Source organism: Sorex fumeus, unplaced genomic scaffold (genome assembly GCF_029834395.1).
Source record: "Sorex fumeus unplaced genomic scaffold, SorFum_2.1 ptg000095l, whole genome shotgun sequence".
Lineage (NCBI taxonomy): Eukaryota > Metazoa > Chordata > Mammalia > Eulipotyphla > Soricidae > Sorex > Sorex fumeus.
In genome coordinates, this window is record NW_026606152.1 from 7,369,443 (window position 1) to 7,390,675 (window position 21,233).

The 21,233-nt window shown below is 37.1% G+C and overlaps 1 protein-coding gene across 3 annotated transcripts in view; it reads left to right on the top strand.

The window, feature by feature from the left end:
* The window catches only part of RAP1GDS1 (Rap1 GTPase-GDP dissociation stimulator 1), a 247,978-nt gene that overhangs the window by 172,036 nt on the left and 54,709 nt on the right, over positions 1 to 21,233 (top strand). For all 3 annotated transcript variants that reach the window (XM_056132662.1, XM_056132663.1, XM_056132664.1), the window contains 2 exons: positions 9,773 to 9,901; positions 19,939 to 20,064. In XM_056132662.1, coding sequence (XP_055988637.1) covers positions 9,773 to 9,901; positions 19,939 to 20,064 — 255 coding nt within the window. The remainder of the gene's footprint in view (positions 1 to 9,772; positions 9,902 to 19,938; positions 20,065 to 21,233) is intronic.

Here is a 21,233-nt window from a genome sequence, read left to right on the forward strand (position 1 = left end):
GTCATCCAGGGTGACATCCATTCTCCAGTTCCACACAGAGCCTTTGGGTTGAATTAGAATTGCTTCCTACCACTATCAGCTTTTGCATTACAGATTCTGCTGCTTGCCTGGATTCAGTTTCCAGCCCCTCAGCCTTCCCCAGGACCCACGGTCCTTATATTTGGGCAGCCAAGCCTAGAAGAGCTGGCCTTCACTTTCCTTGGAGCAGGTCTCCCCTCTTGTCTCTGAGTTAATGCCTATAGTCAGGTGCAGTGTGTGGAAGAGGTAGTCTGTCTTCTCCTGCAGCAGGCAGTGGAGGTGGAGTAGGTGGACAGGTGCCTTGCTGCCTGGAACTCAAGTAGAAGTCCAAGGCTCTTTAAGGCCAACTCCTACCTCCTCAGGTTTTGTGAGGATTCATCATATAGCCGTGGGAAAATTTTTAGTCCACTGCTTCCCTGGCCTTGATCTATGCCTTGCTCCTTCTCTTACCATTTTTTATTTGTGTTTATATTTTAGGTTGCTGTTTTACATTACACTAACTTGGTGATTTGGGGCATTTATAGTTGCACATTTTACAGAAGAGAAATTTTGACTCTTCAGAGACTTTTATTCTCAGAACCCAGAAAATTACTCAAAATCCTATCTGTTTTTGTAGTTAACTTTTACTCTTTTATTTTTATTTTTTAATAATGTAAGAGTACTGCTATTTGTTCAGCCATTGATTAAGCTGATTTGGGCATAAACTCCATGTTGCTTTTTTTTTTTAATTGTATCACTATGAGATACAGTTACAAAGCTTTCATGTTTGAGACTCAGCCATACAATGATGGAATATCCACCCCTCCACCAGTGCACATTTTCCACCACCCACATCCCAGTCCTCACCCTGCCTCTATGGCAGACAATTTCCCCAATACACTCTCTCTTATTTGGGGCATTATGTTTTGCTCGAAATTTACCACCACCATTCACACCTACCTGCCAGGGTCAGATGCTAGATAATTTATTTTCTATTGCTCGTTTTGAATATCATGGAGCTCACACGGCAATGATTATAAATGTAAGTTTCTAGATTGTAAATGGTTGGGCAGTGATGAGACACACAGGGCCTCACAGGATGGGGTTGGATCTGGCCCTTTCCTTCCCACCCCAATGAGACCCCCGAGTCGCCACCCACAAACGGCCTCTCTGGCTCCTGATCAAGCTATTTAACAGCCATGATTGCAGAGACTCAAACAAATCTTGGAACCCAGAGGATTTTGCCAAAACTGCGTCCTGTCCCTGCAGTAATTTACCGGCGCTGAGCCACCCCAGGGGGGAAAGGGTGCAAAGGGTGCTGTCCTTCCATCTGCTCCCCCGTGGTGGCTCTGTGGCCACCATCCTCCAGAGGTCATTGGTCAGGATTGGGCCCGCAGTGATGAAACATGCAGGGCCTCGCGGGGATGGGGGTGGAGTGGCCCTTTCCTCCCCACCCCAACAAGATCCCAACTCACCACCCACGAACGGCCTCTCTGGTTCCTGATCAAGCTGCTTAACAGCCATGATCCAAGAGACTGAGGAACAAATCTCAGAACCCAACAGTTTTTGGCAGATTTAATTGTTAAAATTTTGAAATTCAAAAATCACGTGGCCACTACTGCGGCCGCACAACATCATCTGTTATTTTTAACCAGCAATAGAAAACAGATTGTCTACTGTTACCTTTTCGGCAGATCTAAGTGTTGGGGTAAAATCCCAAATAATAGGTCTGGTGTCAAAATATTTAATGTAATCAAAGTAGAGAGAGAGTAATGTGGAAATCATCTGCCCCACAGGTAAGGGGAAGGTGTGGGATGGGGGGAGTATATTGGGGGTTTTAGTAGTGTAAAATGGGCACTGGTGAAGGGACAGTGTTTCATTGTATGACCCTTAAACCCGAAAGCTTTGTAACTGCTCTCATGGTGATTCAATAAATAAATTTATAAAAAAAGGAAAAACAAAGTAAGGTGAAGTTCATGCCCAATTCAGTCAGCCTAATCAATGACTGAATAAATAGCCAATACTCCTATATTACAAAAAAAAAATAGTTGGGTTCCAGAGACATCTCTGTATGGCACTAATCCATTTTGTGATTCAGTTGGGAGTCTTTGGGCCAGGGCTGTTGGTTAGCCAAGATGGCAGCCAGAGGCAAATTGTGGGTGTGACAGGTCTACTGGGTGGGCGGAGACCTGTGGAGGAACAGCCCGGGTGTTCTGCCACTGTGCGGCCTGGAGATTCAAACCTGGAACCCGCATACCTGGGTCTTGCTTATGGAAGCTCTTGGTCACCAGGGTTCCATTTGAAGTAGGCAGGGAGACTGCACCTGCTCCATTTGGGGTGCCCCTGTAAAATTGGCCCAGTGTGGGGCCCAGAGAGATCTCTGGCACTGTGGTGCCTTCTGGGACTTGCTGCTGTGTCTCTGGGTCAGGGCTGTTGGGGTGCTAAGATCCACATTACAAAATTTTCAGCAGATTAGATCTTGGTGAGGTCCATCCTGAAACAGTAGAGTCAGGCTGGGGTATGGTGGCAAATTTGGATTGTGAAGGAAGTGGCTACTCAGGACTCTACTTGGGTGGGCACAGGCCAACCCACCTCCCTCCAATTTACCCCGGTCTGTCCAGCCATGTTCAGGTCTGAGTTTTTCTGCAGCTTTAGATCTCTTTTGAGATTTATTTAGGGGTCTGAAACAAGGCCAGCAGTAGAGCTTACAGGGTGGTGCTGGAGTTGGCTCGTGACTGCCAGTGCTTCCATGTGTATCGGGAAGTGGGGATAGATAGCCCATCCAAACCCTGTTCACATTGATTTGTCACAAAACTTGCATACCAGAATTTTCTGCAGATTTTATCTTGGTGAGGTCCGTCCTGAGATAGTGGAGTCCGGCCGAATATGGCAGCAATTTTAGATTGTGGTAGCAAGCGGCTGCTGGGCACTCTGGTTCGGCAGGCCACCAGGCCAAGCCACCCCCCTCTAGTTTACCCCAGTCTGTTCAGCCATATGCGGGTCTGAGATTAACTGTGGCTTTTGATCACTTTCAAGATTCATCTATGGGTCTCTGAAATAAGGCCAATAAATGAGCTTGTATAGCTGAGCCAGAGATGGTTTTCGGGTATGACTCCCACATACCTAATTTTTGCCCATTTAATTTCTTGGTAAACTTGGTCCCAAGTTTTTGGGGTCAGTCCATAGGCACCACAGCAATTTGGGGATATCAGGAAGCCTGAAGGCACCATCACGCTGCTGATGCTCTTGTGCTGCAGACACAGGTTTACCTGCTGGCGGCACGATACCCCCTGTGGTTAACTTTTAGAAGGTAATATAGTTGTGAGTATATGTATTGATTTAAATCTCCAATATTCTTATTAATGAATCTCGATTCTGTATTTTTTGAAGTTTCTATGTCATTTAAATATATAATCTGAAGCTTTAAAGTTAATAGATACAAAAAACATAGTACATGTTTTATATCAAAGGGATTTTAAGATAATTTTAAACACATTATTTTTAGTTTAATGTCTTCAACACTAGATTTAAAATAAAGATTCTCCACCTGTCTGGACCCAGGGATTAAGTTGCTGTCATGCATGCATGACAAACATTGGTTTGACTCTTATCTCCCTGTACAGTTTCCCAGTCATCACCAGGAGTAACACCATTCAGTATCCCCCCACCCCCAATCCCCTAAAAATAGTTTTTCAGGGGTTGGAGCAATAGCACAGCGGGTAGGGCATTTGCCTTGCACGCAGCCGACCCAGGTTCAATTCCCAGCATCCCATATGGTCCCCTGAGCACCTCTAGGGGTAATTCCTGAGTCCAAAGCTAGGAGTAACCTCTGTGTATCGCCAGGTGTGACCCAAAAGGAAAAAAAGTAGTTTTTCACTTTTCATAAAATAGTTTTTCACTTTTCATAAAAGTATCAACAAACACTGAAACGATGTTAGATAATACATAACTTAAAATAAGGCTGTACCAGCTCATATGTATAATATTTTTAACCATGAGTCATCCTCTTGGTACTATTTAAAGTCAAGTTTTCTTTTCAACTATACCTTCAGTTACATCATTCTAATTTTTAACTTCCATATCTTTTTGGAAATACAGAGTCAAAGGCAATTTTCTTCTATATATAATAGCTGAATAATTTTTATCTGGCCTATATTAAAACTTTTCATCAAGATTTATATTTGATTGATTTTTTTCAACTATAATTCATTTTACTGTAGATGGAGGTTTTATGTAAACTTGTAAGTAGGAAGGTTACATTTTCAGAGTAAGAATAGTATACATGCCTTATGTAAGTACTATATTTGGACTTTGGACTTTGAATTTATATAACAGTTCATTATTAAGTACTAATACCAATAATTTTATTGTTTATAAAGGCCTTTGTTTATGAGGGTCTTTTCTTAGGAATGAGATGTGTTATAATTAAAAGAATTCTACTCATTTTAGTAAATGATCAGGATAGTTTCACCAGAGTTTCTGGAATTCTTGTCTTACTTTCTGCATCTATATTCTATTCCAATGTTTTAAACATTAAACTTAAAACTCAGGGGGAAAAGGTTCTTCAACTTGAGATCTTCTCTCCAGATCTCCATTCTTTGGAGTTTCCATGAGTGTGACCTGAAGAACTTGGAACCATGAAATTCAAATGTAGGTAGGTAAGTGTTCACACCAGCGCATGCGTTGATTGCCTTCTCTCTCTTTGTGTATGTATTGCACACCCCCGGTGCCTTCCTCCTCTCCCCCACATAGATCATACAGGGACTGTGTCATCTTTAGAGTGTGTAATTTTGTAGTTCTGTATTTTGGTCAGTATATGTCTGTGATCTGTGTGAGATAATGTTTTTAAAGTCATGACACTGTGCTGTCTAAAGACCTGTCATTCACACATAAGTACAACGTATGGTTCTGGACTTCGTTTTTGTGAATTGTGTTTGTTGAACACTGGTAAATATTCCCTTGAAATACTCATTGAAAAAAGCAAAAAGTCTCAGTCTTGCCTTGTTTTACTGACTCTTTCAGTTGTTTCTAGAGAATATAAATTTTTCTGATTCTAAATATTTCATCTTATTTATCTCTGATTTTAACATCATACTCCTGACATCATTCATGGTAGCATTGGTGCCACTTACTCTTCTTTGAAGTTCATTCACAAACTTTAGTTAGGACAGTAAGAAAAAAATGAAAACATTTTTATTTAATTTTTTGCTTTCAACAATAAAAATTATTACTAATTTTTCCATACAAATAGGAGCCTTCTCTACTACTCCTAGGACAGCCCTCTCCCAACTGCAACCTCCTTAAAAAATCTTGTAACATACTAGTAACATACAAAGTTTGTCCCTAAAATAAGTAAATAGATCCACTCGTGGAATATTCTCATAGACTTAAGTAGAGTTTCTGGTAAAACAAAATAAGACCAATATGAGATGTTAGGAATTTTTATTGATATAAATTCTCCTAAATATCTGAGTAAAACAAATCTGGGAATCTGAGCTGGAGAGATAGCATCATGAATAAGGCACTTGTCTTGCATGCATATTGATCCCCAGCACCCAAGTACCTGCAAGAGTGATCCCTGAGCCGGGAGTAAGCCACGAGCATCACTGAGGCAGAAGTAACCCATGAACATTGCCAGGTGTTTTCCCAACACCAAAAAATGAAAATAAATTCTGGGATTCTTACCATGATTTTAATTTTCATTTCTCTATTGTACACCCGCCAAATATTTAATTGAATCTCAGAACCTTTTCTCCATTTTTTAAAAAATTTTATTTAATAAAAATTTTATAATCTTAGCAGTGGTTCTTAAACTGTTGTTCTCAGGACTCTTAGATATTTAAAGTTTAATAAGATCTCAAATGTCATTTGTTTATACCATTTATTTAGCTTTTATCTATTACATTTTAGACCTTATAATTGTCATTTTTTTTCAATTGCTATGGCATTTTAAGATGGCAATAAATCTTTTAAAATTTTAACATGAAAGTATTCTTTGTCTGGTGACCCTAAAATGAGATCTTATTTATTGTCTTTAACACAGCAGGTAGGGCGTTTGCCTTGCACACGGCTGGGTCAGCTGACCTGGGTTAGATTCTTCTACCCCTCTTGGAGAACGCGGCAAGCTACCAAGAGTATCTTGCCTGCAGGGCAAAGCCTGGCAAGCTACCTGTGGCGTATTCGATGTGCCAAACACTGTAACAACAAGTCTCACAATGGAGACGTTACTGGGCCCACTTGAGCAAATCGATGAACAATGGGAGGACAGTACTACAGTGCTACAGTGCTAATCTTTAAAATAAATTTAACTAGAATTTTCAATAACTTTTCAATTCTTTAATTATTGAAAATATTATTTTTCGTGTACAATATGAATTATTATGCACTATTTATATTGATTACATATAATTAATAATGATGTACTTCTAATACAATTTGATGCCATCGTATGGATTTATTCCAAAGTCTTAGCAATTTTTCCCAAATATCGGAGGTTTTTTTAACAAAAAAATAGTTCTTACTATGATGCTCTGAAAGATTTTGGGACCACAGTTGGATAAATCATGCACCGACTTATCTGGAAGTGGTCCCTGAGCACAAAATTAGTGTCAACCTGATTAGGTTTATTTTGTTTTCTTTTACTTTCTCTGGTTATTTTCTTTTATTTATTTATTTATTTATTTGCTTTTTGGGTCACACTTGGTGATGCTCAGAGATTACTCCTAGCTTTGCACTCAGGAATCACTCCTGACAGTGCTCAGGAGACCATATGGGATGCTTGGAATTGAACCTAGGTCGGCCGCGTGCAAGGCAAATGCCCTACCCGCTGTGCTATCATTCCAGCCCCTCTCTGATTATTTTCTAAGGAGAATTATTTGTCTGTAATTGACATAAATAGACTTCCAAGTTATTTCAAGTTTAATTTTCATTTTAGTTACCTCATAGAAGTACATATAAGATTAATAGTACACAACTTCAAAATGGAGTCTAATGAGATGATTGTATATTTTTCTTTTTACTTTTTGTGATATATGTGTTACATGTTAGTCTATAATTAATTTGGCTTCTGGTTAGCTTTAAAACACTTTCATAGAACATGATTTTCATGAAATATGGCAATTCATACCATGCCATTGGTTTATGCCACTTTTATTCCTGATTTGCCATAATATCAAATGTTATTGTTTCAATTTGTATGTGAAAGATTATATTAAACTCTGCAACATTTCTTAACTTTCTATTCCTCTTTCTCTGGAACTAAAAAAATTTCTAATAGTGTAAAGAGGTTCAAGAAATGGTAGAGCTGCTAAGTTAGGAGAACCTGAAGAATATCTTCTAAGTGACATTCTTTTGTGTCCCTGAGCTGTTGGATTTTTGTAATTTATACCAACAGTGTTGCTGGGGAGTGTGTGATACTTACACATATGCAGACATAGAGTGGACTCATATCCAGTGCATGCGCTAGTGCTCACACTTACATACCTGAAATTTAATGAATCAACATATCTGTAGTATTTGAAGATATAGACACAGTGAATAAATTTTAAAAAATTCAAATACTGCTAAAGAACAAAGAACTGCAGAGAGATCCAGTGATAGGACCTTTTTCTACTGGTAAGTAATCAAAATAATTTCTAACTTGGAAGGCTTCTTAGTGTGTAAGCATTATAAATATTAGTAACCAATGTACATGTACTTAACTAATGTAGCATATGGCTATACTTTTATACTATGGAACAGAGATTCCCAAACTTACTTGATCTACTGTCCTGTTTCAAGAAAATTACTCAGCAGCTTACCCCCCTTGAAGCAGATAAAGGAAACATTGCCTCCAACTTTGCCCATGGCTAATACTGTTTCTGGGGAGTGGGTGTCAGTCATCCCTTTTGGTACAGACTGCCCTATAATCTGTTGTGTCTGTAAGTGTTATAAACTTTTAATTGAATTGTATCAGAAAGGAAAACATCAAGGGATACAAACAAATGATGCAGAAAAATATCTCTATTTTAATCCTCTCTGAATAGACTTGAAAATTCCATTACAAAATCTGAAATTGTATAAAATTATGTGAACTCTAAATATAAACTTCCATTTTTCTCAGTCTTGCTTTCTATTCTTGTGTAGGTAATAGTTTTCTTTACAGTATAGATGAGCCTCCAAATCTGAAGCAGCTAGTTATCCATAATTAACCATTAGTTTTCAGAGCTAAAAAGGTTTTGCTGGGTATCTCTCCTTATTCTTCACTGTACAACCAGAAAAAGTTAACACAAACTCCAAAAGTCATCAGTGGGTATGTGAAAAGACTCAACCTTACCCTGTGTTCTTTTCTGATAACCTCCTAACCACCTCCTTGTCTGCAGGTTAAGAACTGCAACCTGAGAGAAAGTGATAAGTGGTAAAGTGGGGAAATCCTATCAGTGATGCATGCTAAGAGAAATATGTTTTATGATGCAGACTTTTATCTTCAGGCCCATGACAGATAAAGGATTTGGAGAAAGTTTATTAGCTTCAGAATGGTACATAATTTTTAAATTAAAAAGAAAATGAGAATATTTGTATATGTTCATATTAGTTAATAGCACTAATAGTTTTGCATAGGCATGTGTATATCTATGTTCTTAGGTCATTCAAAAGGCATCACTTTTGATTTTCATTTTGGTTTTTCTTTAATGTTACTATAGGTACTTTATTAGTCATTAAACCATTGTGGAAATCTAAGGCATGCTAAGTATTTGAAAGTGATTAGTTTCTTAGAATGTCAGGGGAAACAATGATGACAAAGCCATTTTGACTGACAAATTTCTCAAGTTAAATTTTCTTTATTTGCTAAGGTCACTAAATTTCAAAAAAAAATTTTTTCCCCTTTATTTTATTTTATATTTTTTTACAGTTGTAAATTTACAATTTTTTGTGCTTTGGTTTCAATTATACAATGATCAGATACCCATCCCTCCACCAGTGCCCATTTTCCACCACCATGGATAATATCCCTCCCACCCCCATTCCCCCATCCCCCCTGTCTCTGTGGCAGGGCAATCCCCTGTGTTCTCTCTTTCCTTTTGGGTGTTGTGGTCTGCAAAAGAGGCATTGAGTGGCAAACATGTTCAGTCCATAGTCTACTTTCGACATGCATCTCCCCTCCTGGGAGGATCCTCCAAACACCCTTTATTTGGTGCTCCCTTCTCTATCTGAACTGCCCTTTCCTCTAGGATACCCGGCTGGCCTCTAAGTTATGGGGAAAAAAATATTTTAAATGACATATTTCCCTTGTTAATAATCTAGTGTCATGAAAGAATTCTACGCTGTAAATAATAAAAATTAATTTATATAGTGCATACTTCTGTATTATGAACAAGGTGTTTTACGAAGATTCAGATTTTTGTCTTTTTTTCTTTTGGTCCTCATTAAACTTGCTTTTGCCCACTTATGCTTCTCATATGGTCTGTAACTTCTATAATGCAAATGTTACTTTCTGTGGTTTTCACTTAAAAACCAGTGGTAGTATTTACTTATTTATCTTTAGAACTTTTGTAAAGGTGTGTTTTAAAATGTAATGATTTGACATAATGCTTAAATTATTTTTGTTTCTGAATCTTTGAAAATATTCAGTGCTCAACTTTTCTAGACTAGTTTCTTAAAATTTTCACAAGTTATATGAACATTTTCTGCCTTTATTATTATTGACATAATAATGAATTTGTACTAGCTGGAATCACAGTATTTTCTACCTTGATAATGTTCATTTTGTACATAAACACTATTTTATTTTTTACAGATTCCCTTCAAGCTCAGCTTATCAATATGGGTGTTATTCCTACCTTAGTGAAATTACTGGGCATCCACTGTCAAAATACATCTCTTACAGAAATGTGTCTTGTTGCATTTGGCAATTTAGCAGAACTTGGTAAGTCCTAATAAAAATGTACTTGCTAATTTCATTTACAATAATTTTTTTCTTTGGACGTAGACAATGTAGAAATTCATTTATGTTAGTTTCTCTGTTGAAGCCTTATTTGCTTCAACACTTAAAACAATAGAACCAACCATATCTTATGGTTGTATTGTTTGTAATTAAAACTAATTTGCTTCCTAATAGTGTATTTTAAAAGTTGTTTTCTATTTTAGTGTTATCTAATCGATGTTATTGTTTTTAGTCATATTTAATACAATCTATATTTAAAATAATATCCTCTTTACTACTACTACTTGAGTGAAGGTGCAAAATTCAGTGTTATATTTCCAAGGCAAAAATAAAGGACTTCATAGCATATTACATTTTTCAATAAATCATTTTTTTGTCATGAGGTGAAAAGGAATCTAGCAAACTAAAGTCCTTTTCCAACTTTACAAAAATCTTGAAATGATAAGAAATTTTCACAAGGTTGTATTTGTATACATTGGGAAATGGAACAGTGCTGAACAGAGATCAGTTATAACAGATTGATAACCCCAACACACCATCTCTTTCTTATTTTATTGCTTTATTTTTATAGCATGTATATCACAGCATTTCTTCCTTTATTTCTTTCTCTTCCACTCTTTTTAATTTATATCCCTTGATTCTTGATACAGAGTTTGAACTCTGGTCTAAACATCCACGAACTTCATAATAAATTGTTGATTATAGAGAAATTATGAAGGTTTGGGGGGAATGCAATTACATATAATCATGATTAAACATTTACATATAATTGTGATTAAACATTAACATAAACAGATATAAAGTCCCTCTTGTGGGGGAAATTCTTCTAGGAGATCCATCCAAGGACAGAGTTTCTCATAGAGGCTCCAGTGCTCTAGATCCTTCTAGGGTCCTCCCACGGACAAAATGTCATATACGATCATACTGCTTTCTCCTTTACTGGTAATCCATTTAAACAATCATATTAAATTATTTCTTAATAATATCTCTAGTCATTTTGTATGAACATAGTAAGAGATGTAGACTTTACACATATACACTAGACTAAGTTAAAATGGCCTCTTTGGACTCCAGGGGGCACCTCGCTATATATCCAGACTACAGTCCTAGGCCAGATTAGTTTTTCTGACCCCAACAGGGTCCTTTTTCAGTTACTTATTTTTGGGTCATGTCAGAGTTTGTTCCATGACTGTGCTCAGGCAACTGAGGCTAGTCAAATAAATGTGACTGATGTCCAGGAGTAAATATTTCAGAGTCAGTTACAAAGGCATAGCATTAACTGTCTTCCTTTGTCTATACAAAAGCACATTGCTCTAGAATGAAAATATGCAAAGGACATAAAGGAAAGAGAAAAGCAGTATTTCACTTACACATGCAAATCCCAGAGCCATCAGATGATTTGACTTTACAAGTTACCATGTCCATTTGGGGATATTTGTGACTAACAGGAAGAAGAGCACAATGGAGAGGGTGAAGATAAACACACAGGATTGTGTTTAAATGCTTGGAATTGCAGCTCAGTATCTCCCCTTTTCTCTTTGTAAAACGCAAACATTGAAATAGGCTTGACTTGTCGTGCCCTCAGCATGATCTTTTAACTCTTCCAGTCACAAAACAGTGTCATTTGTTCTTCAGCAGTCTCACTGTGCCCCTGGATCAGAGCAGTACTTGTTGAAAAGGGGTGAGTCATGTTCAGTGTCATGATTGACTATGGTCTGCACTGTTCAGAGTGGTGAGGATCTTTATGCCGCATTTTGACACCATGTCAGGATCGAGGTTTGAAGAGCTGTTGCTGCAACAGTAGCAGTAGTGGTGACAGCAGTGAGTCCCAGGAACTATAATTGCAATTGCTGGGATCCCGATGAATCATATGGAGCACCAGAGCAGACATGTCATACATGACCTCTGTCACAAGTCCTTCAGTGGGGAAATGTTTCTATTCTCTGGTCAGGTTCACTGACAGCCATACATGTGACCTAACTATGTATGAGAAAAAACACTTTTTGGAAGTGATAAGAGGCAGTGAGCAGCAGCAGCTTGGTAGGACTCCATGCCTGGGGTTGGAGAGAGAGATGGGGAAGTTCCGATATGAACGTGATCGAGAGAGATTAATTTCAAGATCTTTCTTCCTCGTTTCAGAACTGAGGCATCTGTGAATTCCAAGGAAGGGGTAAAGGAAGGAGGAATCTTTAGTCCAAACGTGGGGTCCTGGCATCAGTCAACAACCTGTAAAATTGGGCTATAAGGAATGTTGTTAATGTGATCTATGATTTGTTAAAGTGACTAGAGACTTTTTCTGCAGCTCCTCTGATGCTGGCTTCTACTCTGATTTCCTTGTGACTTTCAGTCGAGATTCTTTTGGCTGATTCTCAGGGCTGGAGATGGAGATGGAGATGGAGATGGAGGATTATGAAGTCTCTTGCAGTCTAAGGGCCAAATCAGGCAGATGATTTTGACTCCTGAGGAGGCATAACAGGGCTTTCTTGGTGGGGCTTCCATCTGTTGAAACATAAGCATTGCCTTTTCCTCCTATGAGGAGGTTTCCTTCTACATTCTTAGTCAATTTTAACACAAATAGGAGAATTGGGTGCTTTTTGTTTTTTAGTAACTAACAAAAGCCATACTTTTTTCTTCAGGAGTAAACTGAGAAAGATGGGATTTCTGGAGCCTGTCTAGAAAAATTCCAACTCCTGAGATTCAGGCATTAACTGCCTTGGGCCATTGAGGGCAGAGGCCTTCTCAAGGGTGAGGCACAGGTTTAGATCTGAGTTGGACAGGCTGAGAGAGGGGAGGACCGAATTAATGTCTCCCAGCAGTTTTTGAAAGCCATTAAGAGTGTTGAGGTTTTTACATCAAACAAAATTTTTTTCTGTTTTAGTTCATGATAAAGGAGAACATTATTATATTGACCTCTAGAGGTCAAACATACAGAATATACAGATTAAACAACAATACTGTGTTTTCTTGGTTCTTTTACTTCCATGAGAATTACCTTGATTAAGTTCAAAGTTTTCTAAGAATACTTAATGTTGTATTTGCATATACAAAATTCAGAGCCATCAGAAGGTTTGATTTTCAAGTTACCATGTCTGATTTGGAGATCTTTGTGACTAACATATAGGGGAAGAAGAGCACAATGGAGAGGTTAAAGATAAATACGCAGCATTGGGAGTGCTTTGATGGAATTGGGTGTGCCTCTAGGAGCACTGTAGTTGATGTAATTTAATTCACCTAAGCTCCCTTTTGGAGGAGAAAGAGCAACCCAAAGTTAAGCCTAAAATGCTTGGAACTATAATCCAACAGTTATAGTAATAAGGAAACAAAATGCTGTTTAATCATAGCTGTCTAGAATAAATGCTATGAACAGAGGAATTCTATTAATCATCCCTATTTTATAAATAAAGAGATACACATGGACAGTTATCTGGATATTTCAAAATAAAGGTTTCTCTACTTAGTACACATCAGATAAATAGTGATTTTAGTACATTACATTCCTTTTGATTTAAAATTTTAAAAAATATGAATTTTTCTGAGTTAATTTAAAAAATATTATTGGCCATCGTCTAGTAAAAGTGAATGTTTCTTGTCTTCATCCCTGGTCAACTTTCTTTATCATTTTGTCTTACTATTTGTCATTCAGGTAAAACCCCAGTTAAAATCGTGTTCAATTTGCAATTTCACAGATTCTTAATTTCAGTGATTTTAAAGGATATCGGAGAGCCCGGCAAGCTACCAAGAGTATTCGATATGCCAGACACAGTAACAACAAAGTCTCCAATGGAGACGTTACTGGGCCCGCTCGAGCAAATCGACGATCAACGGGAGGGCCTTTACCTTTACCTTAAAGGATATAGGCACTTCTGTTTAGTACACTTTGTAGAAATAAGCAAATAGTGTTGTATTCTATGATAATGTCATAGTTTTGGGAGGAAGGGTAAAAGTTTCGGGCTACTTCTGGTAGCACTTGGGGATTACTACTACTGATGTCTAGGGAACTATGTGTTGCTGGGGATTAAACCAAGTCAGCTGCATGGAGAACAAATGCCTTAATCCTTCTGTTGTCTTTTCCTTTCAATACCATTCCATAAGTTTTATGACAGAAACAACATGATTGGTTCAGATTTCTCTTTATCTTCACTTTCGTCAAATCCATAGAGTACAATTCCTTTACCTTTATGTTTCATTGTGAGTAGTTCTGAAAACTGCAACTGTCCATATAGTAGCCACAGAAACAAATGACTATTCAACATTGATAGTTTGAGATGATTGAGATGTGCTGTTAAGTATCTTAAGTGCTGTTAAGCCACAATCCATAACGGGCTTTTAAGATATTACACCAAAAAAAAAAAAACCCACATCATTTTTTTAATGTTGATTATCTGTTGAGTTGATCATTTTAAGTAAAAAGGATAAATAAATTCCACTGGTTTCTTTTTATTTTTGTCACTATATTTACTAAGAAATTTTAAATTATATAAGTGGTTCTGATTTTGGTTTTCATTTTATTTCTGTTGGACATAGTACTCTAATATTCGACAGGACAGTCATCCTTTATACCTTTTACAGTTTTAGGAGAGTACATTGAAAAAAAGCAAAGAAAGAAGAAGTTTATCTCATTCGTAAGAAAATAAAAAAAGCAGCAAGTAAGGAAATGCTAGTACTCCTTGAATATAGGTTGTGCTTTAAAAGAACTTGCTGAGAACTTTCTCATCTCTTTTTTTGTTTTTGCTTTTGTTTTGTTTTGTTTGGGGGCCACACCTGGAGATGGTCAGGAGTTACTCCTAGCTCTGCATTCAGATATCACTCCTGTTGATGCTCAGGCGACCATATGGGATGATGGGGATCAAACATGGCCTGCAAGGCAAGCACCTTACCTGCTGTACCTACCTTCTCTCCAGCCCCACCTTTCATCTCTTTCATTTATTGGGTGTATATCTTATAAATGCTTCAGTTTCAGGAACAGGAGTATTCTTGCTTAGTTTCCATGGAAGAAATTTGAGTTGTTGATTGTCTGTATCCTGATAAATTGTCATCATATAATTGTCAAATGAGAATCAAGTAGAAAGGTTGAGAAATTCTTGTTCCTCTGTGGTGAAATAAAAATGTTATGAGCCATGGTATAACAGAAACTTGGCTTTGTTTAGATATAAGTGTCCTGGCTTTTATGTAAAATGAAGGTTGTAAGTTTAAGGTGTAATCCTCAAACATCTTTTAGCACTCTTAACTCTTCAGTAGCTCTTTATTTTTTTTAAAAAAGTTTCCCTAACATATTATATAAACACTGGTTTACAGAGTTATTCATGATGATTTGTTACAGACATTCAATATCCCAACACTAATCCCACCACCTTTGCACCTTCCCACCACCATCATTTCCAGTTTTCTCAACCACCTCTTAAACCTGTCTCCATATCAGACCCTACTAATTTATATTGCTTGTTATAAGTAATTTGCTAAAAGAATGATAAAAAATATTTTCTTAGAAGAATGTTAGTGAAGATTGTTGGATCTCACCATGGATACATTAAGCCCTTGAATAAAAGATTACTAAGATGTTGTTACAGGTTAAGCCGTCTGTGTTTATATTTTGTTAATAAATATTGTTTGCCTTCTACCTTGCCAATCTGGTGTATTACTCCTAGTTTATCAGTGTTACAGAGCTTGAGATTTCACTCTAGGAAGTCGAAATTTTTCACTAGGTGATACAGCTGGAGTTAAATTTTTGACTGGGTGTTGGCTTTAAGACAAGTGACTGATTGCCATGGCTTCAGGGAGTTTTGGGGGGAGGAAGCCCATTCCAGACTCCATGAAAACCTGGAGATTTCAGTTACAAAATCCACATACCTGAGTATTTCAACAGATTAATTTCTGGATGAGACTCATCCAAGCAGTGGAGTCTGGCGAGGAGTGTAGCAGCAGTTGTGGAGTGTGAAGGGTTTCAGCTACCGAGGTTATAGGTGGGCTCTGGGCTCACCTGACTCCCTCTGAGGTGCCTCAGACAACTCAGCTCTGCAGAGTCGAGAAGAAACTGCAACTTGTTGATCTATTTATTGAGTAGAACTTTTAGGTAAATGGGATCTAATCCTTACAGTTAGTATAGTCCTATAGTTTATTTACTAATGTTAATTTAGGACGGTACTCATATATAGTAAAAGAACTATACTATATACTATATTTCTGGGAGTAAAGTTTGTGAAAGGCAGTTAGTGAATTAGTTTGTTATGTAAATTATACTAAACATAGCTTTTGACTTAGGTCCTAATCTCAGACAATTTAGTATAGTTCTACTCAGATAATTGATCTAGCTCCTACTGTGTTTAAGACACTATAATATTAATATGAAATATTGACATTCTCAGAAAGTAACTCACATTATAAATGGACCAAATGTTTCAAAGTCTGTAGACTTCCTCATGGTAAAAATTCTTCTTACCTGAGTAATAATATGTAAACACATCTAAACCTGAATAATATTTCAGTGTATCATGATAATTTATATTCTCTGTTTATTCAAAGTATTCATCACAGTCACGGTCCGGTCACGGTCCTCCCATGAGACTTAGTTGTTACTGTGTTTGGCATATCGAATACGTCACAGGTAGCTTGCCAGGCTTTGCCGTGCGTGCAAGATACTCTGAGTAGCTTGTCGGGCTATCTGAGAGGGGCGGAGGAATCGAACTCGGGTCGGCCATGTTGGCTTCAGGCAAGGCAAACGCCCTACCCGCTGTGCTATCGCTCCAGCCCAAAGTATTCATCACAGTATAAAATTGATAATTAACATACAGTGGATAAAATTGACTTGCTAGTGGATAGTTATCAGGCACTTGAAATTTTGAGCCTTATTGTATTCTCTGTGAAATCATTTGAAAATTATTTTTTATAAGTTAAAGCTTTATTTTTATAATTTATATTTTTATGGTTTATATTTTTATAATTTATTTTTATAATTTATCATTTTTACAGTGGACTCTTCCTCTCAGACAGCCTAGCAAGCTACCCGTGATGTATTCGATATGCTAAACACAGTAACAAGTCTCACAATGGAGGCGTTACTGGGCCCGCTCGAGCAAAATCAATGAACAGCGGGAGGACAGTGCTACAGTGCTACAGCTTGATAACTTATACAAATTTTTTTATGATCTTTAAAAAGAATATAAACACTGTTAAATTTTAGGTTCAATACTATATATAGTTGTTTTTGCCCATGTGATTTGTCTGCTAGGATTTTTATAAAAACTTATGGTTTTTCTGGCTAAAATAAGACACTTAAAATTTAAATTTTTATAATGAAGATCATACCTGTATAAGATTTCTCAGTAAACACTGTGTTTACTGAGCCCTGTCAATTTCAGAGTTTCATGTAAAAGAGTTGTTGAATCAAAATGATATGCATCACTACTAAGGGGAAGTGAAAGGTTTCCTAAAACCCAGAAGTAGAAAGATTGCACCAATTATGGTGCAAACTCTGGCAACAGAGTATCTTTTTTAACCAATTTCTTTTACATATAAATTCTCTTTGACTCTTTGACACAGCCAAAATTCCGTTATCACCTCCCATTATCACTTTCCATCTTTTATGTATTTCACAGGATAGTGTTTGACATTTATTAAATAAATAATATAATTAGTAAGATTAGCACACTACAATAAATATGTAGCAGTTGGAGAATGAACTTATTGTCTGGGCAAGTGAATAAGGAAAAATAATTTAGTAGCAAAGTAGCACAGTATATTGAGGAGCTCTCACATCCCCTGCCAAGAGAGATAATAGGCAGAGAGTTGCAAATACCACTTTGTTTCTCTTGCTGTTTTTCCTGATAAACTGGGAATATCTGTTGAAAAGATTGTGTCCAGACAGATTTTGAATGTGAGTTCCTGTGTAAAAGTATTAAGAGTAGAGAGCTGAAATCAGCAAGTTATAAGAAATTCCAGGGAAGCAGAGTTCAGAGAAAATGAAATTGAATTATTTTAGCACTACTTATTGATGAAACCAAAATTTCCATATGGTCACATTATACTGAAGACTGAAAATAATTTAAAATAATTTTAAAAAAACTGAATTTCTCATCTGTCATAAAGTAAAAAAAAAATCAAGAAGTAGAAAAAAATTATTTGGGGGCTGGAGAGATGGCATAGGGGTGGGTGCCTCACACATATTTCACCCCCTGTGTGCCACATGCCTCAGCCCTGCAGTACTAGGTCTGGCACTGGTGCCCCAGAACACTGCTCTAGTACCCCTGTGTCCCACATCACAGGGCTCAAGCAGCACCTTAAGCCAACTGACCTTAACACTGATTCATTTAACTTGGGGCCAAGTATCTCTAGGAGTTGGCTCCCCAGGTCCCGTAAGCACTGCTTAGGAGCCTACACCCCAAATAAAGTATTTGATGATATGGAGGTACCCCAAATAAAGTATTTGATGATATGGAGGTAAATGCCTGTGAATTAACTTAAAAGGGGTTTATTGCTTAATTAAGAGAAGAAATGGAGAGGGAAAATGGATTCTAGTATTAGGACTTATTAAATCAATAGTGTGCAGATGGGACTATTATGCAGTTATTGACATAACCAAATTATAGTTTAATTACACTAAGAATATTAAGGGTAACTTTTTAGGGTAGGTGTGCTGTTTGTAAGATATGATCTCTGAGAATTGAGGTAACTTATTGGAAAGGACACTGTACCTTGCTCCTTTTCTGTGGCACCAGAGAATCAGATTTAGAACATCTTGCATTAGATTTTCTTCCTATTGACTATAATGAACCTGGTATATGTGCTACGAGCAATTTAACAGAATATTCAAAACTATTAACTCATGTCAAGATCATATTTGTCTTTTAAAATTAAATTTGATGTATTTATTTGATCACAACATAAAAATTTGCCAGACTACAGAGCAGTATAACTCTTCTATTTATTTACTTATTCAATCAGGCATTTGTTTATCAGTGGATTTATTTTTAAAACCTGCTATGTGCCAGACATTATGTATTAGCTAAAATGATTCTGTGCCCTCAAACTCCAATAAATTCCTTTACCAGATTTCCTTAGGGGCATACATAGAGAATTCTGGAGGAAGAACAGATTTAAGAGGAATATCAAAACTCTTTTTTTGTACATTGAGCTTCTATGCTAGAGAAATATTTAAATGGAGATGTCAAATAGCCAGATGGCCAAGAGTCCAAAAGAAGGCTAGCGATCACCATATTAGTGCTCCTTTGGAGATGCGAGGGGAAATTCAGTTGCCTAGGGTGAGAGAATAAGGCAAGTGGAAGTTAATATATCCTTAGTGGAAAAGGAAGAGCAAGCAAAAGCAAGTAAAGGAGACTGAGGTGGCCAAACTAATTGCAAGTGGATTCGGAAATGCATGGATTGAGAACCTGGAAAGTCATCTATGCATAGGCTGTGCTGTTTAGGAGCCTGCTTGTGCAAGTGAACAAAGATTAGATAGCATTGAAGAAAAGTAGAATAGAGAGAAGGTCTTTGTTTTCCCAATTATTTTCTATTAATATGAGAAATACGAAAGTATTTAAAAGATGATAGTAACACTAGTGAGGAAAGGTGGTAGGTGCTAAAGTGAAAAGAAGAATCAAGGCTCCTGGGAAAGATCAAAGCATGTTTAGACCAGTGCAGAAGTTTGCCAATTTAATAATATAAGTAATTTTAAGGATATGGAGATAAGTTATGATATGAAGTTATCTTTAATTCAGCTATATAAAATGCAATCTGTTATGAGCTCTTATGAACTCTTATGAAAAGAATAATTTTCATCTTGGCAAAAATTCTCACAACTGTATATGTTTAACTCAGCAGTTTTGTTGTTACCTAAATTTTATAGTGAGGACTTTTTATGACCTTGAAAATAATTCGATTATACTTTTTTCTTTACAGCCTCAGGCATTTTTCCTTTCAGGTACATTTAAAATGGATTTCATTATTTCTGTAAAATAACATGTTGAAAAATAGAAAACACTTATAGACCTAATTGTTTACTTACTTGATTTTTTTGTTTTTAGAGTCAAGTAAAGAACAGTTCGCCAGTACAAATATTGCTGAAGAGCTGGTAAAACTTTTCAAGAAACAAATAGAACATGATAAGAGAGAAATGATTTTTGAAGTCCTTGCTCCATTGGCAGAAAACGGTGAGGAAAAAACTTGGAATTTGTATTAAATTATTTACAAAGTGTCTTCTAACTATAAAAATTGAAAATTCTAAATCCCTCATCTTTGGGGTGAACAGTGATTCCCAATATAATTACTGATGGATGTTTTTGTTTGTTGGGGAACGGTTTTTCCCAGCATGCCCAGACACATTGTGCACTGGCTCCGGGCAGACTCAGGGCGATGGATGATGGGCGTGGAGAAATCACTCTGGGAGAAGCTGAAGACTGCTCACTTTACTGCCAACTACACACATATTGTATAGAGGGTCTTGGCTTAAAAGGTTGATCCAGTCACATAAAGTTTAGCATTATTGACCTATCACCTTTCCTACTCTGCTCTGCCCAAGTTGAATTCCAGTTAAGGCTAGATGCTGCAGTTAGGAATACAGTTAGGTGGCAATTCTTGGGGGATGAGACCAAACACCAGATTACTGGCACTTGTAATATGCACCCAGACGTTTCCTATGGGGTGACTATGCAGGGACAGATCTTATCAGCTCTGGTGCCTGTTGCCATGTTCCACATGTGTTGGTTCAACAAATGATTTAGACCATTAATAATATATCAGTTTTTAAGTGGTAGGAAAATAAGTGCAACACTTGAGTTTTGCTCATATAAGTTTTCATCAAATTTATTGATGTTTATTGTCATCTGTTTAACTCAGTGCTCTTTGTTTTATTAATAGTATAATTAGTTTCATTTTGGGAATCTCATGTTAAGAATCTATTCCATAACTATGTTAGCCAAAGCTATTTTTTTAAGTTCATTTAACTGTAAATATCTCAAAGATGGTTCTTTAGTTACACATTCCTTTCGTTGGTGTTTGGGAACCACACCTGGAGATACTCAGGGTTTACCCTTGGCTCTGTAGTTAGGGATCACTCCTGGCAGTGTTTGGGGTGTCATATGGGATGCTGAGAATCAAACTCAAGTTAGCCTTGTGCAAGATAAGACCCTTTACCTGCTCTATTGTCCTGCCAGCCCCTGTAGTTGCGCATTATAGTTATTAAGCCAATTTGGAAAAAGTAACTGAGAGTCTGAACTCTACCATATGTAATCTTACTCAGGGAAAGGGGATAAATGTTGGGGTCTCTGACATACTGCAGTTCAAGTGTGCACACTGGTCAGCCTTCTTTGGACAAAATCTT